The sequence below is a fragment of the Gambusia affinis genome, linkage group LG15, assembly GCF_019740435.1.
Source record: "Gambusia affinis linkage group LG15, SWU_Gaff_1.0, whole genome shotgun sequence".
Lineage (NCBI taxonomy): Eukaryota > Metazoa > Chordata > Actinopteri > Cyprinodontiformes > Poeciliidae > Gambusia > Gambusia affinis.
Genome location: NC_057882.1, coordinates 15,615,800 through 15,635,745, shown reverse-complemented (window position 1 = coordinate 15,635,745; position 19,946 = coordinate 15,615,800). Strand labels below are relative to the sequence as shown.

General features: G+C 41.3%; 1 protein-coding gene across 2 annotated transcripts in view; it reads left to right on the top strand.

The window, feature by feature from the left end:
- Nucleotides 1-2,226: 2,226 nt before the first annotated feature.
- Nucleotides 2,227-19,946, top strand: part of slc8a4a (solute carrier family 8 member 4a) — a 32,050-nt gene continuing 14,330 nt past the window's right edge. The window contains exons 1-4 of one of the 2 annotated variants that reach the window (XM_044139641.1): nt 2,227-3,132; nt 3,481-3,556; nt 7,341-8,754; nt 9,213-9,730. In XM_044139641.1, coding sequence (XP_043995576.1) covers nt 7,411-8,754; nt 9,213-9,730 — 1,862 coding nt within the window. In that variant the 5' untranslated portion in view covers nt 2,227-3,132; nt 3,481-3,556; nt 7,341-7,410. Of the gene's footprint in view, nt 3,169-3,480; nt 3,557-7,340; nt 8,755-9,212; nt 9,731-19,946 lie in introns of both variants that reach the window. The other variant, XM_044139640.1, reaches the window with a different exon arrangement.

The following is a 19,946-nucleotide window of genomic DNA, read 5'->3' as shown; positions in this document are numbered from 1 at the left end:
TTCTCTACACCAGCCTAAGAGCATTTTAGATGCAGGCGAGTGTTTGCAGTTACCTGCCCCTCTAAACGGTGTGTGACGTGTTGGAAGAGACGCATCACCACAGGTGACGGTACAAACCTTTCCTCCGGCATCAGCATGCGGTTTGAAACTGTCTCGTCTCCGCAGGAGCACTTCTCTCTGCCGAGCCGCTCCTCCGGCACTCCCTGTCCTCAAGCTCGCAGTCTAATCTCTTTTATTTCCCCACCACGGTTTGACACAATTGTCCCTTCAAGCCTGCCCCTCATAATCATAACAGGCAATCATGCACCTATAAAACTAAATGAACGCCGTCTAAATGACGGCAATATCGCTCGCATCGCTGACACTGCAGCTTTAAAGATGCAGATCGGGATATTTTCCACGCGAGAACAAGCTGGTTAAAGACGCACTCGTTTAGGGAAGATAATGATAAAACCTTGACAAAACGTGATGACCTTTTTTAGATCCTTGAATAACCATTACTGGCACATTATATAGGCATGTTGACATTCTGACATTGGGAATCAGTTTAAAACGTCTGTTTATGGTAAAAAATGCAACAGGCATGTCACTTCTCTTCAGGTTTGTTTTTTTAGTTTCATGGTTCCAAGTTTTACAGTATTTTAAGGTATTTGTTGACGATAGTCTTTGTTTTAGTTTACCACCATCTTTTAATCACTTTATTTTCTGGAAATTCTATAAACAAAATCAACAACACTCAGCTGTAGAGTAATATCCTGCACTGGTGTTTCACTTTCTTTTAACGAGATTATAGCCCTATTTTCCCCAATTTTCTCATGAAAAAATTTGGTTAGAATATCACCAAAGACCATATGATAAAAGAAAAATGAACTCTTCTCAATCATCTTCACATCCTTGTTCTTCACAGATAGATTTTGAAAGAGGAGTTGACTTCATCTTTGTTTCATGCAGGCTTTTGACTCTGTTACAAACACCTTTGCGCTAATATGGAAGCATCAAACTTAATACAGTTGTTTTGTGGGGGTTAGGAACCCCAAGGACCTATATGAGCAAAATATATGAGACTCCCTTCAAAAAAGGCTAAAACTGCCTTTTGTAATTGTTCAAAGAGCAAATATACTTCAATCAAAGCACAGTGGGAACTGTTGTTGCACTGCAACACAAGCTGACATCGCTGGTGTTTCTTGGTGGCACAGCCAACCGGCACCAAGGAAAATGACCGGCTTGTTTTAACCATTTTATTTTGATTCCTCTTCTAACTCTCTGACTTATAATAGAGATCCCAGTTCATTAGGCTAAATATTTGACTTCTTTCATAATTCGACCATTTCTATCAGCTATCAGGTGTCCGTGTTTGGATAACTGATTCTCTGCTCACTTTTAAACACCAAAACACAACTTAGGATCCTACTAATGTATAACTTCCTTGCTATCATTTTATTTTATTTTTCCTGTGTTGTATTTGTTGATGGCTCTTGGTCAGGAATCCCTTGAGAAACATGCTTTTAGTCTCAATGGGTTTCTATTCTAGTGATATAAATAAACAAATACACTTTAACAACATTTGTTGTTTGACCTCTCCAACTTTTAGTAAACAAACTTGTTTAATCAGTAATGAAATCATCTCAAGTGATTATTGGATGTGTAACTTGTCTTTGTTATCATAGAAATATATTCTACATTGAAAGGTTAAGTTCCCTTTTACATTTTCTTTGATTTATTTTTTGTGAGAAAAAAGAGATAATTGAACTAATCAGCTAAAAACATTTTTAGTCAGCTGTTTCATAGTCTTGAAAGTGTTTAACTGAATCCACTAATTGTGCGATAAATCATCAACCTTTGAATCCTTTACCTGGAAAAAAAAAGCAAGAAACTAATCAATAATCACTGATGGATTTAATGGAGGTTTAGCTTCCAGATAGCACAAAACACCAACTTTATAGGAACGGTGGAGTGCTGAATGTAATAGGATTTCAACTGCATAACATTTGTTTTAAATATCCTTTATTGTTTAGTTTTGTTGCACAGCTGGTCAGTTTCAGTCATTTTTATTTTGGAGAGTGGGTTTAATCATTTGGCCAATGGTCTATTTAAGGATGAGATTGAGACTTTGTGTTTTCTCTGTGCTATATATAATTCTCCAGACTAAAACATCCGTCACCCCACCACCCACAGCAGACACACATCAACATCTGGGGGCTCAAAACCACAGCAAAAAACCCATTGGTGTATATATACCCAACTTCCCTTTCTGGTCTGTGATGAGTGCATAATTGTGTGGATTTTTTGGAGTCAAATTGTCCATTCATTCATCCCGGACTCCTGATGCGCAGTCAGGAGGACCAGCCGTGCGTGTAGCGCCGCTTGTGAACGTCTCCTCCCCTGTTTCTGCAGTGTTACAGCTCTCGCTTCTCCGCTCATCGCTTCTTATGCCAATGCTGCCCACGCCGCAAGAGTAAGGCGAGCCTTCTTCCTTTTGCACAGCACCTCAACTCCTCTCCCTGTCTGCCACCATCCCTCCGCTTGATGTCCATCTTGTCCTGATCCGTGCCGTTTTGCATCCTCTCGATTCTACACCATCCATTCACGTCTACTTTCATCTGAGGTCCTTGTGTTTTTTTTTTTGTTGTTGTTTTTTGGGGGGGGTTACCAGTTTAGACAGAAGAGCGAAGGTTTTTTTTTTTCCCCGGCTTTCCAAAGAGAAGGTATTTCTTTCTTTCTTTCATGAACTGGTGAATCTCATGAAATTTTGACTGGTTGAAGCTGAGGGAGCGAGGATAGACCCAGCAATTTAATTGATTATTTTTACGCATCAACAATCGCACGTAGTCTAAACAAAAGAAGGCAGATTTTTTTCTTCTTCTTTATTTTAGAAATTTAATAATAATAATAGTAACAAAAATAGCTTTGGTGGAAGATGATTCAAAGAGCAAATCAGTGAGAGGGAGTGATCGGACTGCCTTAAGTTTGCTGAGGTAGGGTAACTGTCAGGAAAACATCGAGGAAACGGAGTGGGAAGCGACGCGGCATTTCCAAGACACCAGCGCAACAAGCCAGGAGCATTACACCAGCCCGCTGCGTGGATGGCACACAGGCTGCCTCTCCGCGCTCAGGTGGTGCAGGGTGGCCACGGTGAGACCGGGATCCAGTCGGGCTTCGGGGCTTTTTGTGAGTATCTGTGTGCACCGATCGGACCGCTTCTGTTCGGCTCCTGATTGGATTATCAGCAATCCACTTGATCCCCACCTCCTTTGCAGTTTGGCATTTTTCAACCGTCTTCAACACGCAACTGTGCGTTTTGCTATTAATGTTATTATTTGTGTTTTTCTTTTCCCAGCTGGCATTTGTTTGTTAATTAAAATAAATAAATAAATAAAGATCATTAAACTCTGTACTAATGTGCATCGCTCCCTTGCGCTTGTATTTTTTGTACAACACTCCCCACAATTTGTTAGTGACAGATGAATTGTATCTCCACAGAGCAACATGAGGGAGAAGTTCATCTCCTGAGGCTACAACTTCTACACCGGGCTGACTCCCTGACAACTGCGTCCAGGTGAGTAATGTGGTAATAAAATGCAATATAATGCAAGGACTACAGCAAGTCCCATGCCTCTGAAAAAACCTCCAAAAGGTGTTAAATCCATCTTTTTTTCTTTTCTGGTGATGTAACCTGATGCCAGAAATTACGTTAAGCAATAATTGTTTGTATATGTAAAATCCAAAGTGCTCTTGGTAACCTTGTTGTCTGTGTTTGCTACAACCATTTTCTGCCAATAGAAGAGAACTTGGTAACACTTTAGAAGGTTGGAGCGTACAGAGAGAAGGACCTTTGACCTTTTGCCTTGGACAGGGCCTCTAGTTCATCCACTTTGTTCTTTTTCTTCAGCTCAATCAACAGATATTCTCAATGGGAGGCTCGGTGCCTATTAAAAATATTCCCCCCTTGGATGTTTTAGCCTTTTTGTGGCTTTTACAAATCAATCATAGTGAACAAAAGTGATCGATGTAATTTAACAGAGGTCCACCCAAGTGGTGCTGAGTAGATGGAGACTTCCTGAATGCACTGAATGTGTCTGCAGTGATGGTAGTACAAAGACGCCTGAGTCTGGAAGATCCATTCACTGGCTACTATGAAGACTACAGAACGCTGCAAGCAAAGCAGACTTAAAGTTACTGACTGGTTTAAATCTGGGGATGGAAACCAAAAATCCTTATGGCACTGAATATCTGAATATGTGGCAAATGTGTAAATCTAGTTCAAACAAAAAGATTCGTCCTGCTAACCATGGCTTTGATAACAATCCATTCAAACTCACAAAAAGCAAATCCTACATGGAAATTGGACAAAACAACAACAACTAACCAGCTGTTCTGATGAATTTATAATCAGAACAGCTGATTATAAATTCAATCTATTTATAATAGATTTTTTTTTTTTACTTTACAACAATATCATCTTATTCAGCTTCCTCATTGCTTATATGTTTGGACATGAACATATTTTAGGGGTTAATTTTTTTTTTTCCTCATGGTTTCTTTGTAATACTGTAAGTAGATCAGGAGATTCTTTGCTATTTAAAGTTGCAACATTTTGCTAATTGATTGGGATGAGGCTCAAATAACACACACGCTCCAGAAAAATGGGTCGCACAAAACACACACGCTCCTGGATTGGGACAGGAAGTTGTTTTCCAGAATCCCTCCCAAGCAACCAGGAGGCGCGTAAACGTCATCTGATAATCGCTGCAGAGACTTGCTGACCCCACGTTGCCACTTTTTGCTCACAGTGAGTTCCGACATGTCGTAAGATAAACTGGAGTAAAAACTGTGAAACTAAGCTTTACGTAACTTACGCCAACGAAGGTTTTATAAATTCTGTCAGATCTCCTTTGTTTTCCTTCGTCTTGGTGATTGTCCTTCGTGGCATTTGCGAGAACTCTCGATCATTACCGTGGCTGTGTGTACACACTTACACAGACAGACTCAAAACAAGAGCAAGCAGGCATCAAAATGACTCATTATGTGCAAAAGTGTTTATTTGATGACCTCTGAACTTCTGCTTGGCAGAAAGAAAAATGTTGGAGGATTAAATTGTCACAGCTTAACTCGGTCTGTGCTACTTTTCTGTTCATTTTATTGTTTTAAAAACTGAAATGAGTATTTAAAAAAAAAATCTTAACGGAACATCCAATGATGAATACTTTTTTTAAAAAAGTCAATTTTATAACCCCTCAGTGCAGAGAGTTAGAGTTTACTCTGGTAATATACCTTACTACAAGTCTCTGTCTTATTTTTCTGTTTTTACATTTTTCTTGCTTCCACTTACCTTTTGCTTTCTGATACAACTGAATGTCCTGCAGCTCTGTGGGACAAGAAAGGATATTTCTATTCTCTTCTAATTGGTATTCTTTAACCTCTTTAACCTTTAACCTTCTTCAATGAAATGCAAAGAAGGCTAAATATTTCACTCTTTGACTTCAAAACTCCAGTGAAACAAGACATGAGCCTTATTTATCTGTTGCTACTTGTTCCACATAGGCTCTGTGGTTTGATACCGTAGTCAAAAGAAGTGTTTGGATTTCAGCACCACTACCAGTTGGAAAGCTTGCCTTTGCCATAGAAACGTCACCCACTCACACATTTGTGCAGGCTTGTGTGCCAGATGAAAAGGACTGCATTTTACTTTATGCATCTGCAGCCGAGCAGGGTGAATTTTGCCGGTTTGACTTGCTTTGTCGCCGTCTGTGGCGCCGAACCCTGCTGGCATTTGACTCACTGCGATGAGCATACAGGTGTTGTTAAGCCGTTATACTGAGACGCACAAATACAGTCGGTTTGTTATTTCCCTTGTGAGCTGCAGTTAAAAAAAAAAATAAAAAATTCCAGCTTAATTTGTGCATCTGTGTTTTTCTGCTCTCTCCTCTGCCCGTGAAATGAAATCTCGATGGGGAAACGTGCTCTCCTGTTAGGCAGGTCAGAGTGCAGGATGCAGCTCTCCTCCGCTGCATGCCAATGAGAGCCTGTGCTGTACGTAAAGCAACGTGAATCTCCCCCTGCTGCTGATGGGGGAAACCTATTTTGGGATGGAGGTGGTCTTAAATTTTTGATTAGGAGGCACCGGCCAAATTAATTGACATTTCCTGGGCTGTTTCTCGCCGCTGCAGATGTTAATTCCCCGGGTGGTAGCGGCGCTGCTGTCTGGATTGTTCACTCAAAGCTGTAAAGACCTGGCTGCCAAGAAAGGCAGGATTATTTTAAGGTCTTCCCCTGATATTGGTTATGTAAAGCGCAAAACTAGAGGTGTTTACTACACTTTAGCATTAAGCAGTCTTTCCCATGCAGTTTTCATGAGCTACTGGGAGTGTTTTTCTTTTAAATAATAATGTAGAAGAGCTTACCCAGGGACCAGAGCTCTTTTCCTGCTTTCTCTTAATACCAAGAAAGATTATTTCTGGATCTTCATCTGACTGCAGCGTATGCAGTGGACTTAGTCACTTTTCCCCTTTGTACTACAGGTGCAGAGTGCAACATTTTCGCAGTTTCTCTGCACACAATGGACACATTATATGTGTAGGAGTCTAACTGGATTGTTTAATGCCCATGAGTCAACCAAAAGTAGATGCCAGAGGCTTGGACCGAACAAACTGTTGGATCCCCACATCAATTTTATATAAAAGTGCATAGCTGTGATTGCTTTTGCCTACTTTTTTGTTTAGAGGTTCTCTTCGTTTTAGGAAGAGAACTAAAAAGAACTGAATATAATTAATGTCTTTTATTCGCCTGCAGCTTCATCCACATTTTGCTACAAAATTATTGTGTGGCTGGATTTCACCTGATAGACCAATGCACAGTAACGAAGGACAAATATTCATTGTTTTCATTTGTTTTTTTCATTTTCCCAAGAACCGCACGGCATTCTGGGGGATGTAGGCAGAGGAAAGGCTTTAGCCGCTAAAACTCTCACGTTTGAGTGATTCAGTTGGTGCTATCAACTAACTCACTTAGTTGATGCCACCTTGTTACCTAGCAACAAGTTGTTGAGTAACTTGCACAGTAGCAGTTTCAGGTTTCACCACTTGGCCTCGAAACTGTTTAAAAAAATAACAACGCAGAGCGAAAACTTTGGACAAAACAGGAAAGGTCATGCAACCTCATCAGCAGTATTTCAGATATTTAAAACTAATCAGTATTTATCCATCTCAAATGAAATGAAATGAAATGATTATATTGTGATATGTTTTTCAGCCATATCGTCCAATCCTACATTCAACTTTTGTAAGGCACTGGATCCAGAATACTCCTTAAATATTAAATCTTTTCTTTCTCTTCTCTTGCAGAGAAACCTTCCACAAACCTTCAAATGTGACACAATTTGATCTCCGGCATTAAAAGACTCCAAATCTGATCATGACTTCAGGCAAATGCACCATGAGCTTACCACGACCCATCACCCCGTGGATGTTCATCACCTTCTTGCTGGTTCTTCAGCCAGGAGTCACTCATTTCTCCCACGGCAGCTCCGGCTATGAAGACACCGGCGACGTCCCCAAGAATTGCTCCAGTGAGGACAACTGCTCAGAAGGCGTGGTGCTGCCCATGTGGAACCCCCAGAATCCTGCGGTTGGTGACAAGGTGGCTCGCGCCATTGTTTACTTTGCGGCTCTCATATACATGTTCCTGGGTATGTCCATCATCGCGGATCGTTTCATGTCTTCCATCGAGGTCATCACCTCTCAGGAAAAGGAGATCACCATCAAAAAGCCGAATGGTGAAACGACAACGACCACCGTGCGCATCTGGAATGAGACGGTATCCAACCTGACCTTGATGGCTCTCGGCTCCTCTGCGCCAGAAATCCTGCTGTCCGTCATCGAAGTGGTTGGCCACGAGTTTGAAGCTGGGGCTCTGGGGCCCAGCACCATCGTGGGCAGCGCCGCGTTCAACATGTTCATTATTATCGCCCTTTGTGTCTACGTGGTGCCAGAAAGCGAGACCCGCAAGATAAAGCACTTGAGGGTGTTCTTTGTCACTGCCGCCTGGAGCATATTCGCCTACATCTGGCTGTACCTGATCCTGTCTGTCATCTCCCCTGGAGAGGTGGAGGTCTGGGAGGCGGTCCTCACCTTCCTCTTCTTTCCTCTCTGCGTGCTGCAAGCCTGGATCGCAGACCGACGCCTGCTCTTCTACAAGTACGTCAACAAGCGCTACCGCGCCGACAAGAACCGTGGCATCATCATCGAGTCCGAAGGTGACGCCATGTTCACCAAAATGGACCTGGAGATGGACGGGCAGGGCGCAAACTCTCACCCTCACAACAAGGAGGCTCTGGATGGGATGCTGGAGGGGGTGGAGGAAGGTGGAGGGATGAGCGCAGAGCAAGACCAAGAGGAAGAGGCCCGCCGAGATATGGCGCGCACCTTGAAGGACCTAAAACAGAGGCATCCAGACAAAGACATGGAGCAGCTGATTGAGATGGCCAACTACCAAGTGCTGGTACAGCAGCAGAAGAGCCGGGCCTTCTATCGCATTCAGGCCACGCGCATGATGATCGGAGCCGGGAACATTCTGAAGAAGCACGCGGCTGACCAGGCCAGGAAAGTGGTAAGCTGTCATGAGGCCAGCGGGCAGGAAGAGGATCCCAACACCATCTACCTGCAGTTCGACCCCTCTCACTACCAATGCTTTGAGAACTGCGGGTCCTTGAAGCTGACAGTGAGCCGCCATGGAGGAGAGGCTGGCTGCACAGTTAAGGTGAGAGCTAAAACCCAGTGACCTTGAGCTTGTCACGAGTTCAATGATGATGCTGTTCCTGGCGTTGAGAAAGTACAAGTTGTTTTTACCATATAAAGCACTTTGAACTGCCTTGTTGCTCAAATATGACACATAAATAAACTCGACTTGAAATGAGAGGTAGATTGGAATCCAATGCAGCCACACTTCATAGATATTTATATGCAAAACATAATAAAATAAAGCCATATGTATGTACATTGTCTTAGGCACTTGAAATTCTAATAAAATACATTGTAAGGGTGAAAGGTATGAAAACTGCATTGCCAGGCTCTGTAAATGTGAAAATCTTCTAAATCCTCAGTGTGAAATAAAAACCAACCCAAACTACTTAACCTATGAAATATTAACCAGTCAGCAATTTGCTAAAGCTTCACTCTCTAAATATTTAATGAAGTCTCTTCACCCGTGGCACACAGGTGGACTACCGGACGGAGGATGCGACAGCCACTGCAGGCTCAGACTACGAGTTTGCCGAGGGCACGTTGGTCTTCAAGCCTGGCGAGACAACTAAAGACTTCACCGTCGGAGTCATAGACGACGACATCTTCGAGGAGGACGAGCACTTCTACGTGCGCCTCAGCAACCCCCGCATTGTCCACCGGGCCGAGGTCTCTGTCCTGGAGCCCAACTCCATCACGTCCAGCAACAGCACGGTTGGCATATCCTCGCACGTTCCTCCCAAGGCGGCCCTGGGGAACGCCCCCGTCGCCACCGTCACCATCTACGACGACGACCACGCCGGCATCTTCACGTTCGAGAGCAACTCCACCAGGGTGAGCGAGAGCGTCGGAAACATGCAGGTGAAGGTGCACAGGACGTCCGGCGCCAGGGGGAAGGTGGCCGTGCCTTACCACACCGTCGAGGGCACCGCCAAAGAGGGGGAGGACTACGATGAGGTTTCCGGCAAGCTGGAGTTCCAGAACGACGAAACCATGTAAGCACTGATTTCTTTGCTTTTTTAAAAACGCCGTTGCTCCACATCACCTGATTAAACATCACAGCCCACACATTGGTTATGCTAAACAGTCGTTCCATGGTATTGTACGCGGCCTATTCTGGTAACGGATGCAGGGGCTATTTTTATGAGTCACAGATACCTTCGCTTGGAGAAATTTAGATCTTTCAGGGGGGAAGAGGTGGGAGGATAAGAGGATATAATTGAGCCGCAGATAATGACACATTGTAGCAGATGTAAGAGAAGAAGAAGGAGAATTAGAGGCACAGGAACAGCACTCTGTGAATGAATAGAGAGAATTAGAAACATAGCCCGTTGGGATTTGCGCTGAGCGTCTGATGTTTTGTTGTGGTGCCACACTGTAGATCCCCTGCAGAAAACAAAGGGGAGAGCATGTGAGCAACAGAGTAGCGAGGACTGAAATCAAGAAAAACGAGGAAGGCACAGAGGAAGCTTCACAAACAGGTGTGTGAAATGCAAACCTGTGTGATTCTTCCAAAAACAGAACTCAGAAGTAGATAAAAAGGATTGCACAGGCCCAAAGATAAATCTGATTGCCTTTTTTCCCTCACTGATATTAAGTCAAGCTAAACATTTGCTATTTTGGAAAAATTAGGCCAGAACGAGAGAGACGTTGTTTGAGCTTTCTTCAGATTCAAAGGTTTACGTCTATTTTATTTGTGTTTGGTAGATATAACGTTGAAACTGCATGATTAAGGTCAAATACTTTGAATATCCTTCCACCAGTTTCTCACGGTAGTCTGCTAGACATTTAGCTTAGTCTGGTTTGTTGGCCGCCTTTCTCTCACACACTTTTTCAGCTACAAATTCCACCTTTAGAAAATCAGACCTCCAGCACATTTCTGGCTGTTGGATTTTCATGTGTGCCCTGTTTTTCATAATAATGAGGACATTTGCAAACGGTAATCTCTTCCTGCTGTTTTTGGACTAGTGGCTTCCTCCTTACTGCGCGGGACTCATTTAATGCGAATAGTAACACTTTCCTACCAACTGCAACAGTCATGCCAAAATCTTTCTGATTTTTATGTCATTTTTGTGAGATTTGGGTCATTAATCTGCACCATAAAAAGCCAGACGTGGAAATCAGGGTATAAGCAATGGCTGAAAATTTAAATTTTGAGCTCAAGAAGTCTGTGACACTGGAGTGCATCACACACATCGCAGTCCTACCACTCTTGGTTGGGTCAGAAGTTGCTTCACAAAAGGTAATCGCTATTGGCCGTGCTTTATTTTTATTAGCTTCCTTCCCGTTGTTATGATTTTGAGACGATACTGTCGGCTCTCGTTGCCGAGTAAACCTTATAAATTGATCCGTAAACAACTCCATCTGTTATAATTTCCATAAGCATAATGCTCTGCTGTGTGACATCGACGTTCTTCTTCCGTGCATGTGGGTCACAAACAGAAGTCTCACTGCAGCCGGGTTTAATTAGTAGTATGAACAACCACACAAACACAAAAATGGATTTCAGCATAAATAAGGAAGACCTTCAGTATGAAAGCAGCCTTAATGTTTGTGAAATTCACGATTTCAAGAAAGTAAAAGACAAAAATCTTTTATTATGCTGAGATTTTGAAATAAAACTAATTTCATACCAACAGTGTATCCATAGGTACTCTTTGTCTCCTGTATGTATCTGGTGTCAATAGCAACTACATGTAGGTTGCATTTGCTTTATGACTTCACAAGCAGAGGACTCTCTCTCTCTCTCTCTCTGGTTGTTTTCTTCCCCTCATTTTAAAGACAAACAAAACCCTTGTCATGTCAAGCTCATCACAGGACGAGTAACAGCTCAACTGGAGGATAAAAGGAAAGAATGGAGCGCGGCTGCGCGAGGAGAGTTTCAGGGGCTGCATGTAGGCGGATGGTGTGGGCCGGCTCGAGTGGGAGGGAAGGCAGGTGAATACACGGTGTCAGAGAGAACCGAGAGCTCACCTAATTCTCTACTTTGGCTCTCAGTAGTGGTGGTGAGATGCGAACACATTGCTCTGAATGTTTGGCTGTTTGCTTCTGTCTTCTCATTTGCAATCAAGGCCTCGCTTGTGTGTGCTGGTTCCCCTTCTTTAAACCTCGAACATCAATCAAAACGCCACTCCGAAGGCGAATTAAAGGGAACTTTCTTAGCATCTAAGGCAATTAAAGCGGCTGACGAGGGGTCGAGAGAGTCCCAAAAGTTCTGAGTACGCTGCAGATGGCTGCAGAGGCTGCAGATAATGAGTCAGGAGTGTATAACAACGAGAGATTAGAGTCGGGCAGCGTGTGTCTGCAATCAAACAGGAAGCTGAGCTGTGGATAAAATCTTCAACTACCGAAGCAAGATCATCGGCTGCAGAGGCTCGAACGTCTGCCTAATTCATGCTTCTTTCAGAAGACGATGGAGAGCGAGATCCAGCAGGGAAGGACAGTTTGCCACAAGAAGTTCATGAGAAGAACACAAGTTGCAGATGCAAGGGGAAAAAAAATGCCGAAGCCACGCTGAGCTTTTCCCCGTGCTCCTCAGATTAAAAAGGCGACATGAAGGAAGCGAAGCACAAAGGCGAGGGCGCTTTGATCCTGAGTGGAAATCTTTGATTAAAGATCCCCGATCTCGAGAGGCAGATTGACTAAAGTCCCCCCCGCCCACCACCAACTTACGCTGAGTTAATTTTCAAATCCCATTTCTATGAAAAGCCTTCATCTCTGCGCGCCACCTGAGGTTGTTTATGGCTCCTTCATGCTGAACATCAGGGTGCAGGCTTGTGATTAGGCAAGAGCTTAAGTCAGAGTCCACATGCTGTTCGTTTTCACTTCGGAAAATAGCAAACAAATCAAAAACTAAGAGATTACAGCTGCAGGATTTAACACAATGATTTTGAAAGTGTTCCCACACTTTGAATTTCTCCACATTTTGCTACATAACCACCACAAACTTTGGCATGTTTCGTTGAGATTTTATGGCTCTGCACAGACCTACATCTGACAGGTCTGTTGCAAGTCTTGCTAACTGATTATTATTGTTTATTGTTTTTTTTTTAACAGAAGCTCTGTCTTGTGAAGAAGAATGTAGAGGAATGTTAGGTGTGTGGACGTGCAAAGGTTTTCAAAGAGTTTGTCCTGTTAGTACATAGGCTTTTATAAATAAAACTTCCTTCCTTCAGTTTTCAGTTTTACTTAAATTCCTCCATGCATCATTTTCAACCAGCCACATGGTTCAGTTTTGCCTGTTGGAGTGAAAAATAAGCTGTAACTAGAACACGAGTTGCAGTTGCATTTCCATTTTGTAGCTAATTGTCCAAGTGTTTCACTATCGACAGAGACTTGCCACCTTCTCTGCAGTGCTTGCTGCTCTGCAGGCTGCCAGAGTTCATGTTTCAAACAGAGCTGGCTTTTCTTACCCAATATTTCCCTGAGCGACTGGGACAAAGAGCTGACACTCTGCAGCGGGCCTCCAGGGCCCGTCCTCTCTGTATTTATGTGCGCCAGCTACAGCGTCTCACGCTTTCCGCTCGCCCCTTTCTGTGTACAAGTCGACGTTTGAGCACGCAGAAGAGAAAAACAGGGAGGAAGCCAAGTTTTTAAGCTTTTGACACAGAGCCAGGAGGAACGGCTTAAAATCTGTGCATGCAGTTGAATCATATTCGCCATCTAAATGCATCCCTGTGGTAACTAGACACAAACCTCTGAACTGAAATAAACAAGCGGACATGGAAAAGCGTTTTGGTTCCGCGCTTGCGGATTACAGGAAGATCCGTATCGAGGATAAGCTCGCATCTGGTTTTGTTTGCCACCTCAGAATGTGCAACCCGTTCACTCTTGTCAGGATTGAAGTGGGTAATCGGAGCAATTACATAACCAAAGATGAAAGAGTTGAGGCTGTTTCCCTTCTCAAAAGGGGAAACCAGCGCCCTGATACGATGCTCTTTGTTGCTCGCGTCTCATGTAGTCACGATCAGCAACACTTTTGGATGCACACAGATGACAGGGGATCTGCAGGTTAAATGTAAGACTTTTCAAGAGCTTTTGTAATGCCACCTTGAATGAAATCTAAGATAGAAAAAACTCTAAATGTAGTGGATGATTGGACGATCCTTTTCTACGCAACCAAGCAGCGTAAAAAAACACCGCAGTGCCTAGCTTAAAAGAACGTAGCCTAGCATGGGTTAGCAGCAGAGGTGAGTCAGCGGTGAAAACAAACGGCGTACAACTGCTGACAAATTTACGCTTACCTGTGACAAATGCTAAAAAAATAGCTAACCAGCTAGCTAGCGGTCAAACTGGGCAGTCCCTTTAGAAAAAGTACACATACAAGATTAAATAGATAAATTTAGGTCCTGTAATTAACATATTGAAGGCTACATCATATTTTTAAGTCAGTTTAAGACATTTTAAGACCTTAATTTTAGATACTTGAATTTAAGCCTTTTTAAGACTTTTGAAGGATGCGCGGACATCCTGGATAAGATGGAAGCGGCGCGGTAAACGTTGACTAACAGGTTCACAGCAGCTGCTTCACAGCTCACAAATCATCTTCCTTCCAGTCTCATTAAGGGAGAAGGAAAGCTCTGCTTCATTTAAGCAGCACTAATGTGAGACCGCCATTCTTCTAGCTTGTGCACACAGCAATCTAATTTTAACTCTCCAGGTAATTACGCTACACTTTCTTTCTTTCTTTTTTTGGCTATGTGGCACATCTTTGCACAGGTATGATTCACAGTTAATCCAAACTGAAACATCCTCATAACTATTGAGCACATTTGTCTGTTTGCTGCTGGCATTAACGATCTCCTGACATTTCTTCTATCATCACCTGAAGGAGAAAAGTTTGTTTTCATTCTTGCTGTGGAATATTAGTGACAAAGATGCTTCCAGGTTCCAGAAGAGTCGTCTTTAAGAGTTTGCAGCGTTTGTTCCTGTCGGCAAAGGACTGACAGTGACTTTAACCATCAAATTGAGTCTTCTCATTCATCTATGGGTTCACCTCAGCGATTCCTTCATTTTTAACTCTCTCTTCATATTTTTTTACACAAAATATTTTCTGGATCAGGACAAAGAAAATCCATAAAATTCCTTTAATCCTTTATGCCCAACTTTTAAGACTCTTTTTTGTTTACTATGCTAGTTATTTGCTTCACCTTTATGCACATTCTTTTTGAGACAATATGTTTATTTTGATGTGACTTGTTGAAATTTTGTTTCGTAACATCTTAGGGCATTTCCAGTAAATAGTGATAAGTGCCTGAGGAAAAAACTGATTTGCTTTATTGATAAAATAACCAATCTGTGTTTCCTACAAAACGAACTTGCTGAGTTACATTTTGTAACCTCTCAATAAAAGCCAGCTTCCAAAAACCTGAACTGTCCCTTTAACTGGGCCGTCAGCCGTGTGAGGTTCAACCAGTTCAGACTTTTCACAGCCTGTCGCCGCGCATGTTCATTTTCTCTCACTAATTCAAAAAAGATGACGTGAAAACAAGGTGGCGGCTCTTTGACGTGTAGACCAATGGAAGGAAAAGTGGGAAATATGCATAGAAATGACTGCTGATTTATTTAAAAGCCTTCAAGCTGAAGTCAGACTTCAGAGGCTCTTTTTCTGTGAATCTTTTAAGTGCTATGCGATAGTCCCAGAGAAATGGAAAAAAGTCCCTTCATTCTGTCAAACCAGCACAATGTCAAGGCAGAAATCTAACACTGGGTCAAATGCCTTCTGAATTTATCTTTTTGTGAATCTTCACAGCAAAACTACAAAGATAGTTGAATGTTTGCTCAAAAACACGGTGATCACAGTTTGGCTAACATGGTAGCCTGCAGGCTAGCAGACCATCAGCAGAGATTCAGGTGCTTTAGTGTTTGGAGACATGATTATTTCACATTATGTCACAGCGCCAGGTTACTGAGGCACAACACCATCCTTCTGCAAAATCATTTGCTTAAACTTAAAGGAACATAAATGATGTCATGAGGGAAGGTAAAGGTAATCAAGCTCATATGTTTAAAAGATTGAAACCAGAGGACTGATTGGGCCTCATATGGCAAGTTAGTTATCTAATAACTGAGTACATTTCCGATAACAATCAATTACAGCAGTCTCAGTGCCTTCAGAGGGCTTTAAGGAGAAGATACTGTAGGATAAAAAAGACTCAAATGTACTATAAATTACTATTTAGCTGTTTGGCAACAGATCTCTTTCTAATAACCTCCATTACCGCTCTACCAGAATGACCTGAGATTGACCTGGCATGTTTGACTTCACATTTACTATATGTGTTGATATTCCACAGTCTTTCTAAAGTAATTATAATTTAATGAATACAGTTTTATGTTTCCTTTAATGAGTGTGTCAGACTTAGCTGGAAATTGAAATAACAAAGCGAAGGTATAATAAGCTTGTATGCTACACTAAAATATTATTTATCTGTTTCTGTGCTTGTTTCATCTTGTGTTTTTTCTTATTTGTCTTGTTTTATGGAAAGTTTGAAAATGAACCCCCAAAAATGTGTGTGCCATCTTTAGTCTAATTGGTCATAAATGTGCAGAGGAAGGTGAAAAGTATGGCCAATAGGGGGCACTGCTGAGCCCCAAAGTCACATAATGCTCTTCTTTTACTCGCTGAAAAGACTGAAGGCAGTCAGAAAATAGACTGTATGCAAATAAAGATCAGCTCATCCATGATTTTTAAATTTAATAAAAGCAAGAGACCAAACAACCAAAAAAAACAACATTTAAATTTAAAAACAAAATCATTTGACCAATATTAAATATAATTTATTTTTCTTGCCATCGTACTGCTGAAAAGAATTGAATTGATTAGAATTAAAAGCGTTGATCATTTCACTGAGTAGTGAGATGATTAGTTGACGATTATCTTCTTGATGAGCAGATTAACTCTGCAAACTTTGTGAATCAGCATAAAACTAAGAGATTTCGTTGACAGTTTTATTCTGGCTGTCAGTGACTGTGCTTGAATACAGTAGAAGACGTTGAACGTCGCTATAAACTGGTAATCATCTCAATCACTTACAGTTCAGATGTGATAACACAACGAGTACTGCTGACTGCTACAGGACTAGAGTCACTGTCCGATCTTCGCCCTTTCATACTCACGCCATATCATGGTTAAGTACATTATTTATATTTGTTTATAATCTCCTCCATTCTGATCTTCTGCTGTTCTCAGCTTTATATTAATCTCTCTTTTCCTTCTGTTATTCCAGTTAAATAATTTTAAAATAAGGCGTACCCTCCCCATTTTTTTGTTTTTTCTAACTGATATTATCGGACTCCATGTGAGAAACCCTGGGCAGTTTTGTTCCTGCTTCCACATGGAGCCACCAGCCTGCAGTGTGCAAGGCCTCAAAGCTCAGACAGGACACTTTATGTGTGCGACATGACGCAACAGCTCAGGACTGTGATACAGATGTTTCAGAAACTGCCCGAGACTGGCAGGCAGAGCTGAAGAAGGCACAAGGAAATGTGATATGCTTTCAGTGAGAGCTCCGAAGTCTCAATGGAAATGTTCTGTAGCTTTAACAACGGCTTGAAAAGACTGAGGCTACATCTCCTACCAATCAGATAAATGAAATGCAGGGTTTTCAGCAGCATGCAGAATAATTTTACTCTACAAGTTCACAAAAATGTGCACCCTGTAAGAAAAAATGTTTGTTTTTCACTTGACAAAAATCTGCTTTGTTCAGATTAATAGATCTAGCTTTAGTAATGGATTAAAATCATCATTTATCTGCGTACACTCATTCATAAGTTGGAGGTGTTCTGATGAAGCTTACAAGTATCCTTAAGGAGGTATTAAACATGCTTTTCAGTAAGCCCACACTTCTGTGTTTTAAATGTTTTTTTTTTTTATCAGTCTGGTGTAATTTCTAATCTTAAATGTCACGTTTTCATTACCTGCTGTGAGCAGAAAATAATTGTAATTAAAACAGATAAAGGCTTCAAAACATCTCGGCTGTAAATGGTTTACATTATGTGTCTCAGTCATCTGAGTTAATGAAATAAACTTTTCATAAATATTCAAATTTGTCGAATATTACTGTCTATACGGTACTGTAAAAGGAGTTGTCCTCTCAACAATTTGTTTGTTTTTCCTGTATTTGTAGCTTTCAATAAATCCTAACCTGAGTAAACATATAAAAAGCAGCTTGACAACACAAAGTCGGCTCGAAGATCTCAAAAAGCAACACACCGTGCCCTGATTTAACGAAAAGAAAGAACAAATGAGAAGCAAACCTTCTGACGTCTCTGGTTACAAAACGTGAGAGCAGCTTCCCACAAACACAGGAAGCTTGAGTTTTCCAGGAGACGGTGATGGGAGCTCCGGCTCTGCTGAGTCTTAATGGCTCCGCTCATTAAATCGAAATTACTCTTTTTACTCTCAAACAGCTTCTCTGAATTCATGTTGCCCTAATTCATCTATTATTAATAAAACTGCAAAAAAATGGGTTTTCAGATCAATTACTACTGTAAAATAAACAGAGATAAGGTAAAATGTTCAATAGTCTTATAGCTTGTTATGCTAATCACTGATTGGGAAAAATACATATTGAAGTGCCACTAAAACTCTTTGTGGCATCAATCTTATAAAGTCAGAATCTCATCCTGGCTTTAATGCCGTAGTGTTAGGATGGAAAAGTGTGGTGTGAAAACAGGAAATGGATGGCAACACAAAAATAAAAACAAATGGCCAAACAGGAAATGGATGAGAAGATTGTTTTTCAGAACGTTCCCCCGTGGGAAAACTATGTAACCATTACGAGACAACTGAAGAAGAAGAAATTGACCACAAGAGTAACTATTTCTATGAACCTTGAGATGTTATGCTCCTCAATTCCCCAAGGCCTGTAAAATGATACACACCTTCATTTCTGCATAGTGGAAAAGTAATAAGATTCCCACGAATGAATGGAAAAAAGAAAATCAGAAATATGCTGTCCTTGGTGCCAAACAGGTGTTCCAATGTTTTTCTGCATATTAAACAAAACAGCTTTTTTTTTTGTTGTTGTTTATTATTCATTCAGGCATGTTGTGGGTCAGCCTAAGGCCGTGGCCTTCTGGATCCAACCAGACAGGAGATGCAGAAACAAAAACACCTCACATTAAACTTTAATGCTCCACAACTTAGACTTAGACTTAGACAGACTTTATTGTCATTTTGTATGCACAGGCTGTATACATAATGAAATTCCGTTGCATACGGCTCAGGACAATGTTTTGAGGTTCCAATGAGGTCACTTCAGAATAAATAAGATACAATATAAAATATAAATATTAAATATAAAGTGCAGGAATGACAGTAAAATAGAAGTTATTTAGCTATGTACATGAAGTGAGACCAGTTTTCAACTTCCAATAACACCGATTTTAAGTACCACAGGACATATGGTGGGATGGATTTTATGTGGAAATTGACTCGATGTTCGCCAGGTGAAGAACTGAACAGCAACCTTTACGCCTTAGCAAATCACAGCGTGAATATGAACTAAACCCATACTTTAATTAAAACCCAAACTGTGCAGTAGCTTATGAGGCAATATATAGAAAATGAGAAACATTATCTAAAACTTATCAGGCTGGGATAAAATCAGTCAGTTGTGAGGTTGGTTGATTTTGTGTTTAAGTTATTCCAAACTCTCTCACAGAAATACACGATCGATATTTAACCTGTCAATGTTTTTCCAACTAGTCAGCTATTTTATCTAGCACAGCTCTCTCTGGGAACAACTTCTGTTCTCGAAACTGATTCATAATTTTCTGCACTTTCTCAAGTCGGCACACCTGAGCCTCAGCGCGATCAGATAAATTCATACAGTAAATTAAAATGACTCGTATAGCCTGAATTTTAAGCTGCATATTTGACTCAAGTGCCTGTTTAAAATCAATAGCATTTCAGGTAGCACTTAATAAGTTTATTATTCACTGATAACTATATTTAAAACACCATTTAGTGGTTTACCAAAATAGTTTTTCTGTCTGTAAAAAAGGAGTAGTTTATTTTTATTTTTTATTTTTATTTACATCCACTGAATCACTGAAACCTAACTAGATTATTCCAGACTGAGCAAAAACTTTTTTTTTCATGTTTTCACAAATGAGTTTGCAAACTTGACTGAAACTGTGTTTTTTGCTTAGCAACCATCACTCATTAGGCCTTGTTGCATCAACTTTTCTGAAACCTAAATGCTC